General features: G+C 49.4%; 2 protein-coding genes across 2 annotated transcripts in view; one reads left to right on the top strand and one right to left on the bottom strand.

The window, feature by feature from the left end:
• Nucleotides 1–6,793, top strand: part of Igsf22 (immunoglobulin superfamily member 22) — an 18,369-nt gene extending 11,576 nt beyond the window's left edge. The window contains 12 exon segments of the mRNA XM_021217539.1: nucleotides 979–996; nucleotides 999–1,159; nucleotides 1,916–2,066; nucleotides 2,311–2,379; nucleotides 2,962–3,025; nucleotides 3,267–3,302; nucleotides 3,304–3,336; nucleotides 3,899–3,941; nucleotides 4,192–4,478; nucleotides 5,209–5,443; nucleotides 6,633–6,678; nucleotides 6,681–6,793. Of these exon segments, the coding sequence (XP_021073198.1) occupies nucleotides 979–996; nucleotides 999–1,159; nucleotides 1,916–2,066; nucleotides 2,311–2,379; nucleotides 2,962–3,025; nucleotides 3,267–3,302; nucleotides 3,304–3,336; nucleotides 3,899–3,941; nucleotides 4,192–4,478; nucleotides 5,209–5,443; nucleotides 6,633–6,678; nucleotides 6,681–6,793 (1,256 nt within the window).
• Nucleotides 6,794–9,494: 2,701 nt separating this feature from the next.
• Nucleotides 9,495–13,661, bottom strand: Tmem86a (transmembrane protein 86A). Its single transcript, XM_021211798.1, has 3 exons — nucleotides 13,497–13,661; nucleotides 11,196–11,460; nucleotides 9,495–10,873 (listed from the first exon to the last, which is right to left on the bottom strand). Exons 1-3 carry the CDS (start codon nucleotides 13,515–13,517, stop codon nucleotides 10,434–10,436), a joined length of 726 nt encoding a protein of 241 aa, XP_021067457.1. The 5' UTR covers nucleotides 13,518–13,661; the 3' UTR covers nucleotides 9,495–10,433.
• Between the last annotated feature and the right edge of the window lie 6,206 nt (nucleotides 13,662–19,867).

The following is a 19,867-nucleotide window of genomic DNA, read 5'->3' as shown; positions in this document are numbered from 1 at the left end:
TCTTCTTCTTCTTCTTCTTCTTCTTCTTCTTCTTCTTCTTCTTCTTCTTCTTCTTTCTGAGACAGGGTTTCTCTGTGTAACCCTGGCTGTCCTGGAACTCACTTTATAGCCCAGGCTGGCCTTGAACTCAGAAATCCGCCTGCCTCTGCCTCCCAAGTGCTGGGATTAAAGGCGTGCACCACCACGCCCGGCCTCTAGCATCTACTTCTAACGCCTTTCGAATGCACAGCCAAGCACACAGTACACAACACATCTTGCGATAGTCACTTGTGTGTTACTAAACAGTGAGGATTTGGTTGGAGGTAAGATGAGATGAAAGAGAGGTGGGACTGAGGTGTAGAGGTGAGATTGGTTGCAAAGAGCACTGAGGTGGGAATTAAAATGGGATGCAGTGGGACATCAAAGGATAGGAATAAAGTAAGAATGGGGAGCTGGAGTTGGGGTAGGAACGGGAGTTTAGATTGTTTTGAACATGATAAAGAACTGGTCTTGTGACCTTCAATATCATCAAACACATGGGCCTGCACGATCATGCGCACACACACACACACACACACACACACACACACACCATCTTACCACAAAACTGGGACATGGGAAAACAGAACACCTAAAAGGGTAAAACTAGTAGACAGATAAGTAGCTGTAACCCAAGGTCAACAGTAACACTAGAAAGCATAGCTATTCTGGAATCTCCAAAAAGAGAGAGAACTTATCTGGGGTTTATGGTGTGAGTAGCAGCTAAGCATGGTTTGCCAGGGGCTGCAGAGCAGCCGTTTCTAGGTAGGCAGGAGGCTCAGAGAGGCAAGGATCAAACTCTCTGAGCACATCTTAGGAGGGCTGTGCACAGGACAAGTGAGGGATCCAGAAATCTCAGAGCCCAGTGATGCCCCAGGCTAGCCAGACCTCTGGTCAGTGAGAATCCCTTCTGACCCTTTGCCTCAAAGCCCCATTTGTGAAGCTGTTGTCTGTCTCAAGACCATCCGAAGCCTCCCAAGATCAAGTGCAGTTCCTAGGGCTCTTGGGTAACTGCGCACATAAATAGAAGGCCCGCCTGTGAAACAAACTGGTCATCATGGTGTGATGAAGGGCTGTTGGCAAGAAGCCCTGGATTAAGACAGCAGAGATGGATGACAAATTGGCCAACTTCACCGCCAAGGCAAAAATCCTCGCTTTATTCTGGTGGTCAGTTCAGAGGGTGGAAGTGACTGAGGAAGGCTTCCCTTATCATAATCCCATAGTTGAGAGATACTGCCTCGTGTTAAGGGGAGCACCTATAGGTTAGGATGGGGCCCTTAGACCACTGAGGTATGTGGATCTGCCGGGAATACCACAGGCCCATTCACTGACTACCGTGTAAGGCATGCTGCTTGCCGACAAAGAACAAATGTCATTACAAGACTCAACCATGCTTCTTTCTTCACTCCAGAGATCATTTTGGAAGCTGAGGGTGCATGACACTAACTTAGAGATAAGCTTAAAATCACTTTCATTTTTTTTTTCAAAGAAACCCCTTGGCAGTATGGGTATTTTAATTATGACTGCTAATTAATTATGAGCTGCACCCCTCCCAAATGATTTCCAGGTGTCAGTGTGTCAAGGCTGAGAACTGCGGCACCAGATTGGCAGGAGCCAGAGGACTTGGATTGCCTGCATCTTACACAGTAACACCACCTGCGCTTTAATAAACATCCATGCCTGCCCTCTACCCCAGGAAAATTCAATTAGGGTATTCTGAATTAGGACCCAGATACTAATTGTTGGTGGTGGGTTTCCACATATTTCCCATTTAATGTTTAACCAGAGTTAACAATCATTGGCTTAAGGTGTATTAAACAGGGGTGGAAATCAATACGGATTGTGGAACTATATATACGCTCCCCTTCCCAGCTTTTTCCCTCTATGTCACCCATAGAATCCCCTGGTGGCTGATGTGACCAGGGAATTGGTAACATGAATAGAATGTCCCTCCCCAGAATGGGATGGGCCAGTGCTTGGCTACTCTGTCGAGTGAAGAAAGACAAGCAATAATCTGTAGGTACCAGTCAACAAGGACCCCATTCAGGGTGAGGTACTAGGGACAGAAGTTCAGGGCCAGGAGGGGATGGGGCAGAGGAACTCTTGCTGAGTGGGCATACCTTCTCCTTAAGCTCCTTTGGGAGTTCTAACATCCCATTTTCTCCTCTTCTGTGGTCTCACATTCTTTGATCTCCTATCTCATAGATATCCCTGGCCTCCCGACCTCTCATCTCCCCACCTCAAGCACAGAGTATACTATGGAGACCGCACACTAGAAACTCTGAATTATAGTTCTGTATAAGGCCACTCTAGGACATCCCAGCATGCCGAGCAGTTCTGTGGTGGTCAAGGATCCTATTACTATGAGGCCAGGACCAACACATTGGTAGAACCCAGCCCCTTAAGAGAGAGAATGTCTTCACTGGGAAGTCTGTACTTCTGTCAGTTGGCATAGGGAAGCAGGGCTCACACTCAAGAGAAAGCTAACAAGTGAAGACTGAGCACCTGGGACAGTGAGAGGGCAGGGTGGGCAGAGTGTTTATCAAGCTTTGTTCTCTCTTGTTAGCTGAGTGAGTGGGCACATTGGGGTTGAGCAAGGATGTTGAGTGGATGCTTAGGACATCTTGAGTTCCAGGCATGAGATAGGGAGACAGCCTGTAAGTGGAAGTGGGGGAAACAGTGAGGTTGAATCTAGGTTTTTGAATGTAGATGAGTTGAACATGTTGGGTGTGTTGAATTTTGAGGAGACTGAAACTACCGAGTTGGTAAAATAACTAAACTGGCACATTGTTGAGTAATCAAGTTACTATATTAAGGGTGTTCACTGTGGGAGCTGTCATAGAAGTGATGAAAACTAAGATTCAGGCATACTGGGTGTGGGGACTAGGCATGGGACTGGGATGGATGAATCTGGGGACCAACTGGATGTAGGGGATACCTTAGAACCTCCAGGCCTGGCACAGGGCCTAAACACGTCTGACTCTTGTAACTCGGTGGTTCTCAACCCGTGGGTCACAACTCCTCTGAGGGTTGAATGGCCCTTTCACAGGGTCGCCTAAGACTATCAGAAAATGCAGATATTTACATCATGATTCATAACAGTAGCAAAACTACAATTATGAAGTGGCAACAAAAATAATTTTATGGTTGAGGGTCACAATAACATGTATTAAAGGGTCGCAGCATTGGAAAGGTTGAGAACCACTTTTCTAATTCAAGCATCTCCCTTGGCTGCTGTGAGCCTGTAGAAGGGACTGGCCATCCAGCTACATCCTTGAGATGAGATGAAGGCAGCAAGAAGAGTACCAAGTGCACCAAGTGCGTGGAAGATACCATCTCAGGTACCCGCTAAATGGCAGGGGTCCTCACCAAGATGCCCAAAAACTTCTTTCATATTCTAATTGTCGGTGAGGCTGGGATTAGAAACCCGCGGAGCTAGAGGAGGGCCCATACCATGCCACCACCAGGTGAGGACACAGAGCTATAGGTTCAGCCCCCCCCCCCCCCAGGCTTCATCCCACAGAGAAAAATAGAGCCGTGTTCTGATCAAGATCAACTCATCATCTTCCTGATGTCAGGACAAAGCCAAGGGTAACCTCTGGGATTCCCTTGCTTGAAAAAAAAAAAAAATGCAAAACAAACACTGTGCCATAGTAGCAGCTCTGTGTGCCAGTGGAGGTGGGAGGGATATAGAAACAAGACTCAGGACCTGCCCGCCCGGATCTCACCTGCTGGGAGACACAGACAAAACAGTAAACGCGCTTCCCCGTGTTCCGGAGCAGTCAGACGTTTTTGGGATGCCCTGTACCTGGACCATGAAAGAGGCTGGGGAAGGCTCTGGAGGAGAGGCCCTTCCTTACCCATGTGTCTTCCTCTGCAGGAGCCCCCAGTTTGACCTCAGCACCCAGCTAGAGCCATACAGTGTTGGGTGCTGGGACAGCCCTCTGTATACATGCAGTCTTCTCTGAGTTGTCTCCCACTCTGTCCCCCATACTGCCCTCCGTGTAACCACACTGGGTGCTGTAGGCACTGTGGTCCTGTTGTCTCTGACTAATTCTGCCACTCACCAGAACCCTGTCCCTGGAGCCTAGAAGGAGAATCTCTGATACCTGGAAGAGCCTTCTTCCAAATATTTTCCAGTGACTGAGTGTGCTGCCTCCTGTCACTATCCAGGGCTCACCACCACCCACTGTGACCTGGCAGAAAGACAGCATCACCATCAAGGGCTGGGAAACCATCACCGAGGGCAAAAGTTATCCCCAGTTCCTCATTAGAAACACCAAGTGTTCTGACTACAGAGAGTATCAGACCTGGCTTCAGACTGAGTCTGGAGTCACACACTACGACTCCTGTACCTGTATCCTGAGTATAGAAACTAGGCGCAGGGTTGGGATATATGATTTGGGGACCAACCCAGGACCTCCGAGCCTGACACAGGACCTAAACATGTCTGATTCCAGGTACAGGAAAAGCCCTGAGGGTATGTGGTACTGCTGCTGCTGCTACTGCCGCTGCTGCTGCTGCTGCTGCTACTACTACTACAGGTACAGACAGTGGGCAGAAGCAGGGGGAGGGGGAGGCGCTAGGATTAATCCTTGCATAATTTCCGTGCTTGTGGCAGGTACAGATGGTGGCAGAGGCCCTTGGCAGCCATCCTTCCACGCTCTATGTAGCTCCCCACTGCTATTTAAGCAACCTAAGGCACAACCTTTTCCAGTGAACGGACAGTGAAGCCTACTTTGACACCACAAAGGGAGGCTTTTATACCCTCTTATCTCAGAGTCCTGAAGCCCTGGAGACATTGACCTAGAGCACAACCCCTGTCTCAGATTCTGCAGCTGGTCATATCTGATGAGATAAACAGAGTAAAATCCGAAGGGGGGGGTGGGGAGGGGTGAGGGGCAGGAGGCGGCGCCAGTGGAGCGGAATTGACTAAAACTTACCAGTCACCTCTTAATAGAGGACTGGAAGCTTTCAATAAAGGTCTGAAGAGCCCCACGAACTGAAAATAGTGAACCTCTATTGAATAGTAACTACGTGGTGGACACCTTACTCCTTAGCCCTGTAAAATGAGCAGCCATTGTTAAGTCTCCGTCTTGTAAATGAGGCAATGGGTATCATAAACGTGCCAAAGGTCACGAGCTATTAAATGGCAAGATAACACTTCACAAACATCTTTTCTGAGTCCAGGACATCTGCTGCCTACCACTCACAGAAGGAAAATGTGCCCTTCCATCTTCCAAGAGGCTGGGCAGGTGGCTACAGTGAACACACAACTCTGTCCCCGGAGTGGCCAGCAAACCTCCAATTCTTCCAGATTTCCGGATCTCCCGCAAACCTACAGCTATTCGAAGAAGCCTCCAACACAATGACTCTGACCTGGAACCACAATCCTGATCTCCAGGAAGACGGTGGTGCCCGCTATGTCACCTGAAGAGGGATGAAAGTAGCCCCCACCTGATTTACGGCAACTATGCGTATCTTCAGCAACAAGTACATGGTGGCACAGCAGGAAATGGATACCTGGCTTGCCAATAAGGACCAGAGTGAATACAGGACTGGGCGTCAGGGTTGTGTCAGGAATCCCTGATGGTGAGGAGGACATAGGTCACCAAAGGGTACCCAAGAGTTACGATCAGAGAACCATGAGATGGGTTATCACTTATGAGCCCTTTGAGAAACTCCTCAGAGATTTTATCTTGTGAGTGCTTTGAGTGATGGACTGATAAAGAGGTGAAAAGGTACCCTTAGGGGTCCGGATAATAGTGAGGGGGTGGAAGATTACAGAGCCAATTTGAAGCCTGCAATAAAGAGAGGGACCAGTAGGAGTGAGGGCTGGGACTCTGAGAAACAGCAGTTAAGTCTGAAGGGATACAGATAACATCAGAAAGCTAGAAATGAGGGCTAAATGGGCCAAAGAGGAGATCTTAAAAGCTGAGTTGGCATAAGGGAAATGTGGAGGAAGAGTTCTAGGCTAGGATAAAGAGCTGAGAATACCAGGATCCAAGAAGCGGGTACAGGGAAGGGATCTAGACTCCCTTAGTCTAGGATAACATAAAATCCTGTGGGGCTGCTTCAACTAGTCAAACCCTGGAACAGCTAGGGGCACTGTGAGTGTGCAAGAGTCCCTAAGAATTGTGTACATGTGGCATACACCTTTAGTTCTAGCACTTGGGAGACACGGGCAGGTAGTTAGTTTTCTGTGAGTTTGAGGCCAGCCTGGTCTACACAGCAAGGTCCAGGCTAGCCAAGGTTGTATAATGAGACTGTCTCAATAAAAGAAGGAAGGGAGGGAGGGAGGAAGAGGACAGGAGAGAGGGAGGGAGGGACGGACGGACCGAGGGACAGAGGGACGGAGGGAAAAAAAGAGTAAAGAAAGGACACAGCTGAGCATCCCATAATAGCTAGCACCTGAGAATACAACCCAGGTCTTCCAGGTTCCATTGAAACAGCCCCAGAGCATCTTTTGCACTCTAAGATGAAGGCAGCTCGTAGTGCCCATACCACCTATGCAGTGAGAACCTGAGCACCAAGCTGAAGTCCTATCAGCAGTACCGGCACCATGTACCCCACTTTCTGACCCCACTAGAGCACTCACTGCGGTCTGTGGCCAGGACTACGCCACGACTGGCACCTTCCTTGGGAACCCATGGCTCATGGTGCTCTCTACCAGGGTGATGTCTACATCACAGTCGATTCAAAGTTCCGGCACAACCTCGCCGGCAGCATATGTAAACCAGTCATCCCCCATCTACGCACTAAAGGACAGCAGTGAATATTGCGTGTTGCTAAAAAATGAACTAGGCAAGAACCATAGAAGCTCTGTGCTGTCTACAATAAAACCACCTCCAGGCATGGCCTGGAGGGAGGACACATCCATCCTGCCCAAGGCCAGGGGCTAGCGCTGTTTTTGATTTAACCTGCCATGGAGTGGTACAAATATTCTCCCATCTTATCAATGGCATATATAATGCTCCAGGCACCTGCAGGTGTGGGAGTTCACAATCCCTTGCTAAACTGTGACAGCACACACTGATGGGCTGAGACTCACCTTTTAAAAACCTACTGGCCATGGGGTTTAAAGCAGACTGGCCCATCACAATTTATACAGCAGCGTTCTGCACGAAATCTGTACCATTTACAAGTTTTCTCAAGTGGTTTGGGTGTGTATTGGTACTGAGAAGCACTGTCTAAGGTGAAGGCAGGCGAGAGGCTCAAGCCCTGGGAAGACTGAAGGGGACCACTCCTCTCACGCGTGTCTGCCATGCTTTTGCTTGTGAGGTACATGCTTAAGGAGATGCCCAACTCTTCACCCAGCCTACGTCCTTCATAGCTACATGGCTAGTGGCATGACCCCTCCAACTGCAAAGCCAAACCTGCTGTGCTTGGTTGTACAAATTCCTCCAACCTTCTCCCAATCCTCTTGTTCAAATCCCAGCATCCTGTTCCCTCTCTCTCCGGCTTCTTGCTCTCTCACTCCCTCACTCTCTGTGGTCTTCATAGTTACCGATTTTTGTTTAGCCGATTTTTGTTAAGAGATGATGTCTTTCTTTGCAGGGGGTTGAGGGGAAGGAATCTCATTGCTCTGTCTCTCCCAAATGCTCAACTAAGTGACTGGCACCAAGAAAACAAGGCTTCCAGAATGACGGCTGAATTACGAACAGACCTAAGCCAGGAGGGTATGGGTAGGGTGGATGTGGGGAAACAGCTCTCATTACACACCCAGAGATCCCCAAGTCACTCTAGTTAGTTTTAGGGACACAGTGCCCCCGTTGTCTAACCAGCCTGTTTCCTCACCTACTTGGTTATGAGGAAGTACCTAGCACAATTCCTGGAAGATACCAAGTGTGACTGGATGGCAGCTTTTGATCCCAAAGCTAATCCATCCCAGGAGAGACAGGGACCAATTTCTACGTAGTGACTCTAAGTCCAGCAATTTCAGGTCTTTCCTGAGCACTAACAAATACTTGCTTTGATCCTTTCAAAGCCAAGTCTAGTCTAGTCTAGCAAGTCAAGTCTAGCACTGATCACTGAGAACCTTCAGAAAGCGGAGCACCTCATACCAGCTCCAGGCCACAGGTATCAGCATCACAGCTGACACCGATGCCTGTGGCCTCTCAGCCAGTCTGCCTTCCAGTTCCTGTCACTGTACCCATGCAGTGAAGGCGCAGAAACGGGAAACTCACTGAGCTCGCACTCCCTGCTCCTGAGAATGGGGGGGTGGGGGGGGGTGGGACACAGGAACCACAGGGATGAATGCATACAGAGTGGACCGGCTCCAAACCCTCCCACAGGAAGTCACCCTGGGGCTTCCCTACCCTCTTCACAACCACTCCCAACCCTCACCATGCCCTCAGAGCATGGGACACGGTCGTCGGCTGACTTCCTTCCTCTCCCCATCTTGTTCCCTCCCATGTCTTCACTCCATGTAGATCTGTGGTCAGCATTCTACCATTTAAATGGATCTGGACCTTGCTCTCTTAGCATCCAGCCATCCTCCAACAGAAGCAGGAAGGAGCTGCCCAGACAGCTTACTGGTTTTAAACATGTTTTACAGTAGAATGACCCCTTGACGGATTTTAAACCAGAGGCTTATAATGAGGGAGGGTCCCTGAACCCTGCTCTTCCCTGTATTACTTTGTTCTCTGTCCCCATGAAAGGTCTCTATAAAAACTTTAGTTTGGGTCTAGCTTAACAGCTCATAGTAATACACAGCTTAATAGCAAAGAATAATTTTAGCACGTGAGATGGCTTGGGTTTGATCCCCAGTACCAAAAAGAACAAGAAGAACAAAATGTCTGGAAAGGAAAAAAACTTCATTCAGCACCCATGAGGTTTGGATCTCCTATACCCCATTCCCCCAAAATATACCAATGGCATATTCACCAACAGCCCTTTCTACTTCAGGACCAGAGCGGGGCTGGTTAAAATCTGAAGGCCTCTGGACTAAGGTAGAACAATATTCTACCAAGGCTTCAGGTCTAAACATCAGCTATTCTAATCCCATCCTCCCCCCACCTTCCCAACTATCGAAGATGAATCTGTACCATTCAGAGAAGCAGCGGGTCTGGGCTGCGGAGGGAGGGGTAATGCTGTACCAAAGACACCGCAGAGCTAAGGGCAACCAAGACCACTGGGCACCCATACACTGGGGACGATGGCAAGGACAAATTCAGAAACATGGCAAGACACTACTCATCTGCCACCCTCCCCCTCCTGACTAAAATCGCAAGCCACACCACACACACACACACACACACACACACACACACCATCACCAGGGAAGTGAGACCCACTGAAACACATACAAGTGTCAGCACAGCCAGGGAGCCAGCTTAGTGCCAAGATGCCTGAGCCAAGATGACTCTGACCCAGGCTGTGAGGACAAGCAGGGCTCCTGGCACCGTGCCTCCACCCCCTGTCTGGGACAGGCACGTGCCACACAGGCAGACAAGTCAGGAAGCCAATGGCCCTTGGGTTTTTATTTTATTTTATTTTTTCACACGGGCAGAGAAGGATGGAGTTACCCCATCCTCACTCCCCTTGCATTGACTGTGCCTTGGGTCTAAGACCCTAAAGTGTCATTTAGAACTCACTCCCAGAGCAGGAAGAAAGCATGGTTGGTGTGCTGGGGGGGGGGGGGGGGGCGGCGGCTCTGAGCCGGGTTAAGCACCCCTCAGGAGCTCTCTGAGGCCCTGCCACTTTAAGTCTTTTGCAGACAGCAGGACAAAGACAGATATATAGTTGGAGACGGGCCCCTTCCTTTGGCATGGTCCACCCTAGCCCTGGGGACAGAGACTGAGGGTGACGGTATGAGGCTTGAGCTGGTCTGTGAGAGAACAAGGACCAATCTGAAACCTTGCTACCCTCAAGCTTCCAGACCAACCAAGTCAACCCTACTACTTCTCATGGAGAGCCATCCATTCGCCGCTTAAAAGACTGTTGAAGTAACGAGCCTAGACACAGAAAACAAGGCTCTACCTTCTTCAACCAGTCTTCCCAACTAGGGAGCCTGCGGAAGGGGCTTGTCAGGACTCCTCATTCGTGGGTCATCTTGGAAGAGAAAAGGTGGGAATGGAGGGGCCTGGCATTGCCATTGGTCCTAGGCGTAAGAGAGTCACACTCTTGTATCTAATAAAAAGAGAGGGGTCAAAAAGCACCATCACCTTCCAGGAGGGCTTTGACAGTCCTGATGGGGTGAGGAGATGTCCACCTCTGACTCAGGTGAGGGACGTGGAGCTGCCTCTTTGAGCTCTCTGGGTCATCCCGGACTACCAGCTTTCCTGGGAGCCCCTTCAGCTTACCCCCTTCAAGCCTGCCCCTTTCCCAGAAGCCTGCCTGCTGATCCAGCTCCTGCACACCCCCAAAGTCTGGGCCCCCAGCCCCAAGAGAAAGGTGAGCAGACCGAAGTCCCTTCAGTCAGCCTTGGTCAGTCTGTAGTCTTCCTCCACTGGCTCTCGGCTCTCGACAGCTGACAGGGCGATGAGCATCTGAGCAGCATAGTACGTGGACATGATCAGCGCCCGGGAGTAGGGCACAGGGAAGCAGAACTTGTTGAGAGCGATGGTCAGGTCCGAGAGGATGAAGAGCAGAGCGCCACCGCCGGCCGCCAGCTCCGTCCACCGCCAGGCTGCCCCAACCAACCGCAGCCCTGCCATAGCTCTCCAGCCCATGAAGCTGATGAGGGCCACATAGACCCCCACCAGGTAGGTGAAAGCACCTGACAGCCCAGGGTAGAGCAGGGCATAGCACAGGCCTGACAGCACTCCGATCACCAGGCCTGTCCGCAGAGCCAGTGGCCGCATGCCAAAGGCCGCGGCGTAGAGGATGTGTGCCACAGCAAACATCAGGAGACCTGAAAGGGAGAGAGGATAAAGACTGCTAAAGGAAGGTTCCTGGCTGAAGAGTACTTGAGAGCTTGGGAGAAGGGGCCTGGGGATAACCCAGCAGCTTTGCTCTGGGACTAAGTGGGGGTAAGAAAAGCCATAGCTTTAAACTCACACTCTCCCTTAAAGAACTGGTCCCCAGCCTCAGAGTCTCTCCAACTCCCTGTCCCCTCTTCCGCAGCCTCATCCTGCCCCAACCCCAGGATCCTTTTCCCTCCAGCCCCAGGTACCTGCCCAGGCAAAAAAAAAAAAAAAAAAAAAAAAACTACTTACTATCCAGTAACTACTGACCATGTTCAAAGTATCCGTGGTCCTGCCAGATGAGGAAGGCATCACCCACAGCAGAGAAGACAAGTCCCATGAAGATGAGGGAGGCACTGGGGTGAGCCAGCAGGAATCGAAAGCCATGGGCCAGAAGAAAAAGCCAGAGGCAGAAGATGGGCAGGCACTTGATAAGGGCGCTGACCCACGATGGGCTGGATGAAGGCAGCCAGAGCACAAAATACACACAGGTAGCCTTAAAGAAGGGCACCAGTTTGGGTCCTTCACTCTTCACCTGGAGGAGACAGAAAAAGGACAATACTCAGAGGTTGGGGGCACAAAAGCTCACAGTGAGATCTAAAAATCTTACACCTTTCCCCAAGGCTGCAGTGCACACCCCAGCCCTATACCACTGAGAACAAAGAGTTCCGACAGAGAAACCTAGCCCGTCCGTCCGTCTGTCCGTCTGGCTCCAAGCAGCCAGCAGGATGTGAAAGCCATTATCACCCTGAGGCTCAATTTACCAGGACAGGCAAGGGCTCCACTGTCCGGTCACTCTGGTCCACTGTAGGTCCTGGAACTTGGCCAGAGTCGTCACTCACTGAGCCAACAGTGCCTGCCGATTAGGATACTCCCTTCCTCAGCCTAGCCCTTGTTCCCTCCTGGCTCTCTGCTCTCCCCTCCTCCAGGCATCCCTTACCACCTCTCCCTGTCAGCCTGAGCTCCCAGCATGTGCAACTGGAGTAAGGTCAGAGGGAAACCACAGAAATGCCCTGACTGGCCAACTCATGATCCGAGCTTTAGAGCCAGGACTCGGGCTTAGAGCCTTGGCAACACCAGGTGAGTGTCAGGAATGTAGGGGTGACAGTACCTCCACCCCACAGGCTTTCTGTCCTGCCCAGACTGCCCCCCCCACCTTCCACTCTACCTGTGTTAGACTAAAGGTGGCACCAAGGACAAAGAGAGGTGCTGGGGATGCTGGGAAGAGAACTAGATCTGTGTTGGGAGGAAGAAACAGTGCTTGAAAGGCCAGAGGTTTCCAGGGCTAGAAAAAGGGGGTGTTGGCCATTTCTTTCCCAGAGAACAAGAGCAACTTGAGGCACCAGGGACAGGAAGGGGGTGGGGAGGGCTTCTGATCTGGAGCCAGCAGACGGGCTGGGAGGAGATGGGGAACTGAGAGGGGGAAGTTGGCTAGCTGACTGGGTCTCAGCTGGATTAGGGGGAGGGCAGCTAAAGAAAGGTTTTACTCAAGGCCACTGCGCCCCCCCCCCCGAGTCTGAGCAGGGGGAGGAGGTTCTGCAGATGTTCTGTGGTCTCCCGAAGCTCCTTCCCCTGGGTTGCTAGTTCAGGGTTTCTGAGCATGAACTGGAGCAGCTGGGGTTCCCTACAGACCCACACTCCAACGAAAGTGCTCTGGCTGTGTGTGTGAGCAAGCCACTCCACACAGGACTCGGAGGAGACACTTAGATTCCCTGGCAACCAGGTACCTGATGCAACTAGGAAAAGGTAAGGAAGAGACATATAGTGGGGTCCAGAGTACAAGCCTGCTCCTGTTTTTCCAGAGCTTAGAGATGGGAGCAGAGTTGACACTCCCTTCCCATGGAAACTCCCTTATCAGGGATAGTCAGAGTGAGGGCAAGGCCAAAGGGAGGAAACGGAAGGGGATGTGCAGCTCCACCTGTCAGCCTTCAGAAACATCACCTTTGCTCCCCCCTCCCCCTACTCCCCCCAGGCCCATATTTCCTAGAAGAAACTAGCAGTAGGTGGTGAAATCATGACAGTCAGAGAAGACAGCCTTAGAAGTGTGAAGAGACCATTCAAAGGTTGGAGTTGAAAAAGTCTGAAAAGGAGGTCAAGTCAACAGAGAGAGGGCCACCTTCACCTATCGCCCGACAGAACAGCGTTACTAAGACAGAGGCGTCACCTCTCCTGCACCTACAATGAGAAGAGAAAACCAACTTGGGGCAAGATTCCCAGGAAGTCGGCACCCCCCTACACCCTCTCGAATGCTTCCCATGCATTCCACCATGCAGAACCCTAGGGCCTGCAGCATCCAGTTCCAGGCCAAGACCTGCAGACCCGCTCCAGACACTCATGGATCAACAGTCACGCTTCCGAGTCACGTGCACAATGTTTTCCTCCCTCCCGCGGGCAGACGGGGGGCGCGCGGAGGAGGGGCGCTACGAGAGTGAGGAGCTAAAAACCGTGACAGCCGCCGCTACCCCGGAGGGGACAGCACCTTCCTCCGCCCCCCTCGGCGGCCCAGCCGGCTGCGGTCTCGTCCCAGGCCTGGGGGGGCTTGGCCAAGGGCTCGCCCGCTCGCGCACTCACCACAGTGACCGGGGACACCATGGCGGCGGCGGCGGCGGCGGCGGTGGCTGCGGCTGCTGGCACCCGCTCCGGGTTGCACCGCCAGGACGCACCCAGAGCCAGGTGAGCAGACGACTGAACAAAGCTGGGGTGAAGCACAATACCTCCCGCGCGCCGGGCGCTCGGAGTACTGTCTGTGAACCCGACGACGTCACCACAGACCCAGCCAATGAACGGGCCGGAGTCTCGTGTGGGCGGAGCCCGGCTGGCGGCGCCGGCCGGGCTCCCTCTGTTTCAGCGCTGAAAAGAAGGTCCTCCCACCCCCGGGCGTGGGCGTGGCCTCAAGGACACGCCTCTTAGGGAGGCGAGCCAGGGCATCCCGGAACGTGACGGCGACCCCCAAGGCTGGATGGCAAGCTTGGCTAAGAGACAGGCACACCACTTCCCAGGAGCACAGCGAGATGCATCTTCTCTTAACACCGGAACAAAAAGCAAAGGCAGATTCTCGTCAACCTTTAAATATACCATCTAGGCGGACGCAATTCCTTTAAGATATGTCTTTGACAATGTAGACACACCTCCCAATGGACACGGAGGTTCAACAGACACTCAACGTTCAGCGTGGTAACAGATAAGTATCCAGGCACACAATATACTATATAGACTCGTAGTAGCATTAAGCACGCGTGGACACTTGTACACTAAACAAAGCTACAGAAAGGGAGCTGTGGGTTGGCCATCATCCTTCACCGTACCGTGAAAGACACTATGAAAGCAAGCAGCAGCCTGTATGTGGACCCCATAACAGCAATGAGAAAACAAATTACAGACACTAGGTTGCCTTGATCACACACCCCTCACAGCTGCAACAACAGTGAACAAAGGACCCAAAGGAGTGTAGACTGGCTGCCAGGAGTATAATAGAATGGTTATAATACTAGTGGTTTGACGCACGTTTATAAGTATGTGTTCAGAATTTGGTGGATTGGCAAGGAGTCAAATGGACTGCAGTGCGGTTGTGTTTGCTACTTCCATAGCCTTTGCCTCTCTAACCTAGATTTCCTCAACTGTAAAATGCAGGGGTGATCTCTAAGGCTCTGTTCAATCCAGACAAGTTGTGTAGGATGAAGAAGGGGAAAGGCACCTGGTTTCAGGAAGTACAAGTCTATCTAGCAGGCTACATGGGAATGCAGGTTTCCAAATACATCCAAGAGGGTAGGAATGTGGTCTGTAATATACACCAAGCTTTAACTGTGGTGTCAGTGGTTGGGAAGGCGAAGAATGCTGGCCACTTCCTGAGATGGGGATACAGGGCTGTATACTAGACCCCAACCTCATCTCAGGCTGGCCAGGGAGAGACACACACTGAACTCTCCAGTGAGCCCTTCCTGGGGTCATTCTCTTCATTCCCCCCCCCCTCCAGGCCTTCCACAGCCATCCTGGTTCCTAAACTACTGATCTGACATCCCCTCAGAGAGAGACAGCCTAGTGACAGTATTGAAAACCTAAAATTCCAAATGTCATCCAAAAAAAAGATGAGAGTCAAGGTTTGAGGGAGGGGAAGTCACATGCCTAATCTCAAGGCACACTCATGGTTTTTTTTTTCCTAGTTATGAGCTTCTTACCTACATTATCTGAATGAGCAATGAGGATGGCTGTCCCCAAGGCTTTGTCATATACACTATTGTTGCTCATATACAAATGTTGTTACTCAGAAAGAACATTGAACTGAAAGCAACATGAACTTGGCCCCTCCTTGCCCGGGACTTACTGGTGGTGTAATTGGGCATACGCTACTCCATCTTTGGAGCCTTGGTTTCCCATCAACAGGTTATAAAATCACCACATACATTTACAAACCTTCCCATGTCACTTGAGGGTATAGTCAAGCCAGGCATTTTTGTTTCTCTGGACCCTAGTTTGCCTAATCATAAAGATGAGATGGTGAACTTTTAAGAGGATTTCTCTTACTAGGGGGAGAGTGAGTGTAGTTGAGGTCAGGGTTGTCAGAACTCCCCAGATGTGATATTACAAGCATCTGTGAATTGCCCGAATGGCAACTCTGCTGGGACCAGAATTCTGGTCCTCTGCAAGAGCAGTATGTGCTTTAACCCACCAAGCCCCTGAGACTGTAAACTTTATTAGTTGTTCTCAAAAACTGGGGCCAGCCAAAATTACTGGAAAAGTCTTTTAAAAAACATGTTGTGGGCTGGTGAGATGGCTCAGTGAGTAAGAGCACCGACTGCTCTTCCAAAGGTCCAGAGTTCAAATCCCAGCAACCACATGGTGGCTCACAACCATCTGTAACGAGATCTGATGCCCTCTTTTACATATAATAAATAAATAAATCTTTTTTTAAAAAAAAAAAAAACATGTTGTTGGGCATAGTGGCACACACCTCTAAATCAGCACTCAGGAGGCAGAGCTAGATGGATTTCTTGAGTTTGAGGCCAGCCTGGTCTACAAAGTGAACCCAAGACAGCCAGGGTTCTGTTACACAAAAGAAAGAAAAAAAGAAAGTCAATGTCCTACCTTAGCCCTACTAATTCACCAATTGTCATAAGCTTCATATACAAATACCTAAAGATAGAAAAGATAAAAGGTCTAGAAATGTTATTCACAGGATTTTACTACCAGTAGGCAAAGTGATTGCATAAATAGGTGGCCCACAAAAACATAGCATCTCTCCTCCGTGCCGCTTCTAAGACTGCCCTCTTGCCCATTCAGAGTTGTTTGTTGTTTTGTTTTGAGACAGAGTCACACTGTATGGCTCTGGGTAACCTGGAACTCTATGTAAATTAGGCTGGCATTAAATGCACAGAGATCAGCTGCCTCTGCCTCCCAACTGTTGAGATTAAATGTGTGTCATCATACACAGTCCTGATATGTCCTTAGTTCTTCATCTGCCCTGGGAGCCCAAGCCTAGACTTAAGTACAGTGCATCCCAGGTCTCCCACTTCTAGCTGAATTCAGCTGAGAGCCTGTCAGGGTGGGAGGAAAACATGGACAAAGCCCACCTGACCAGGCAGAGAATCTGGAGTTTCTAGAAACTACGCTCCTCTCTGGCTAACTCCAGACTGTCTTCCAAAAACCTTGGGCTTTGGCAGTGTGTCTCTGGACCAATAGTTGATTTTGTTATCCAATCCTCATCTTACTCTACCTGCTTGAACTCACTGAATTTCTGCCCTGCCCTAACCTTATCTTTGAAGACAGGATGCCCAGCGGCCAGAAGTTCTTCTTCAGGTGGCTAACCAGTCAGGTTTAAGATCTATACTAGATGACTGGCCCATGACTTCTGCTTTCCTTACAATCCTATAATAGTGTGCTAAATGACACCTCTCAACACCATGACAGGTGACCAGATAGAACCTTAAATAGAACAAAAATAGGGGTATCTGAATTCCCAGAAATTTTCTATTCATCCCCAGAAAAAATAGGACTCTTTCTGTCCTTCATTAGCCCATCCCTCCCTTGTTTCTTTTACCGATGGCTATAACTTCCTGATTAGCCATTAGAGCAGCTACTTTGCAAATTTATCTTCCATTTCTATTCTTGGCCAAGAATAAAAAATCTTCACTGTTCAGTGAGCATTCCATTTTATTGTGGATTCCGTAACTCCAAGAGGGAAAAGGAAACCAAACACTAGCAACAGTTTGGTTAATCTGCCCACATCTCTACAGGTAGTAATTGATCCTCTTCAGTTATTTGCTGCTGAGCCTTGTCTGACACAGACACTAAAAACTGTGCTTTTCCTCAAAGAAAGAACTTATCCTAATTTTATCCATATGGATAAAATATATTTTGATTCAATTTTTAAACTTCTTCAGCAGTTTGGGGAGGGTATTCCAGGCTTTCTTGAGTCTGTATTCCAGGTAGTAGCAGGGTAGAGTAGGAGCTAATGAAAACTGACATTTCTTCTTTTCTGTACCCCAAATGACTTGTCACCTGGTCCTTCTCACACAGCCCTGTCATCTCCTCTGTACCTGCCTGTCTGAAAGAAGGTGAGCCTATTCACCGATTGATTCGGCCACTAGATGTCTATGTATCAGCTATCATCTTAGATACTGGAGTTATAAATATTGATTAAGATCAGCCTCTGGACTCATGGAGTTCACAAACAGGCAAGTAAACAGACAGGTGATGTGGCAACTGAAGTAATTGAGGTATGAAGCTAGGTGTGGTGTCAGAAACCTGTAGTCCCAGATGCTCAGGCAATTCATGTGGGAGGCTGCCTTAAGCCCACAAAATCAAGACCAGAGCAGTCAACAAAGCCTCAAGAAAAAAAAAAAACTATAATAATAACTGAGGGGTGAAGGTATGTCAGACGTGACATAAAAGAACACATCAGAGTGATTCATTGTACCTGTCACGGTAGGAGGAGGTGGAGCTTAATCTAGAAGAAGTTAGCCTTCATTGATTGAACAGCAATGGATACAACTCTCTCGAAAGATGGAGTCCGATGTGTACAAGAGACATGCTGAATCGGAGACACACCTGTGGCACTGGGGACTGGGAGGGAGAGGTTGATTGTGTGAGCTGGAGAGGAGATATTGAGAGTGGAGAAGGACTAAGAGGAGCTAGGTCAGGAAGGATCTTGGAGGTTCTATTAAGGAATTTGGACTTGGCCCAGTAGATGCCAGTTGTTTTCTGTTCTTAACTTCTTCATGTGGTTCTGGCTCTCTAGGCCTGGTCCCGACTTCCCCGAAACATCTAACCGGCTTTCAGAACCTGCACTGCTGTTACACTCTCCCATTTACTCTGAAGACCTGGAGAAGAGATACTAGAAGTGCAACAAAGTCAGATGAAGTGCACGAGTAGGTTGATAAGGTTTTGGGGTTGTTCGTCTGTTTGTTTTTTCTTTCTTCTTTTTCTTTTTTCTTTTTTCTTTTGTCTGTTTGTTTTTGAGACAGTGCCTTATTATGTAGCCCAGGCTGACCAGGAACTCACTGTATAGACTAGACTGACTTACAAAGATCTACTTACAATCCCAGAGGGATTGAAGGCTTGTACCATGGTGATTAAGTTTTTTGTTTTGTTTTGTTTTGTTTTTTGTTTTGTTTTGGTTTTTTTTGTTGTTTTTTGTTTTGTTTTGTTTTGTTTAGTTTTTCGAGACAGGGTTTCCCTGTCCTGGCTGTCCTGGATCTCACTTTGTAGACCAGACTGACCTCGAACTCAGAAATCCGCCTGCCTCTGCCTCCTGAGTGCTGGGATTAAAGGCATGCACCACCACGCCCGGCCTGGTGATTAAGTTTTTTAAAGAGAAATGAATGTGTGTCAGCCAGATGTGGGTGTTTGGAAGGCACTAGATACAGATCAAGAGCTCAGGCCAGCCAGGCATAGTGGCACACGCCTTTAATCCCAGCAGTTGGGAGGCAGAGGCAGGCAAATTTCTGAGTTTGAGACCAGCCTGGTCTACAGAGTAAGTTCCAGGACACAGAGGCTACACAGAGAAACCCTGTCTCGAAAAACCAAAAGAGAGAGAGAGAGAGAGAGAGAGAGAGAGAGAGAGAGAGAGAGAGAAGCTCAGGCCAAAAATAAAGACCGAGGTCTAGCCTTTCCAGTCACAGTCACTTCTTGGCCCAGTAGATGCTTTTGACTAAGATAAAGGGCACAAGTAACAGCCATACTGACAGCTGTATGAATGCGACTAACCAGTGAAAGGTCTTGATAGAGCAGAAAAGAAGTACCAAGCCAAGCTCTGAGGGACAATGACATTTAATGGAATGGCAGATAAAGGAAATCATTGAGACAACCATATGTAAACAGATATTGAAGATGTGGCTGGTAAATTCTGACATACTCAGATACAAGTGTACTCACAGAGGAAAAAGACAGGCACAGCTAAACAGCGCACACGCCAGAGATAATGTGGGGTCTGTGATTTGGTTACCTCCTTCCAGAACAGATGACAAATGGTGATCTACTCCTTTGTGGTGTGGCAGAAGCTTAGAAGATGGCAAGCCACGACCCATCCCGGTTCCTGACTATGCTCCATGTCTTAAGGTCTATGTAGGACGCCGTCCTTTCTGGACCCTCAGTGAGGGCCGAATAGTGACACTGTGTGAGGCAGTATGTGGAATTAAAAGTGGTCTCCTGGCGATGGTCTGGACTCTGTGATTAGATTCTGGGCTTGGGACTGGGCACAGCCTGGTTGAAGTTCATGTGCTGTGTGCCCTTACCAAATTGTTTAACCTCTCTTAGTTTCTTTTTCTGAATAATGCCAACCTGGCAGGGGTGATGCGAAAGGAAACTTGTCAATATATGAACCACATCTAGCTGTCAGGAGGTGCTGGCTCTCTTTTGTTTATTGACAAGGACATTATTTGGGCCTAAGGTCCAAGTGAACTTTCATAACTAAAAAATTGTCAACCCAACCCAACTTTCTACGTCCT

The sequence above is a fragment of the Mus pahari genome, chromosome 1, assembly GCF_900095145.1.
Source record: "Mus pahari chromosome 1, PAHARI_EIJ_v1.1, whole genome shotgun sequence".
Classification (NCBI taxonomy): Eukaryota; Metazoa; Chordata; class Mammalia; order Rodentia; family Muridae; genus Mus; species Mus pahari.
The sequence above is the reverse complement of the archived record's forward strand: the minus strand, read 5'-3'. Positions and strand labels throughout refer to the sequence as shown.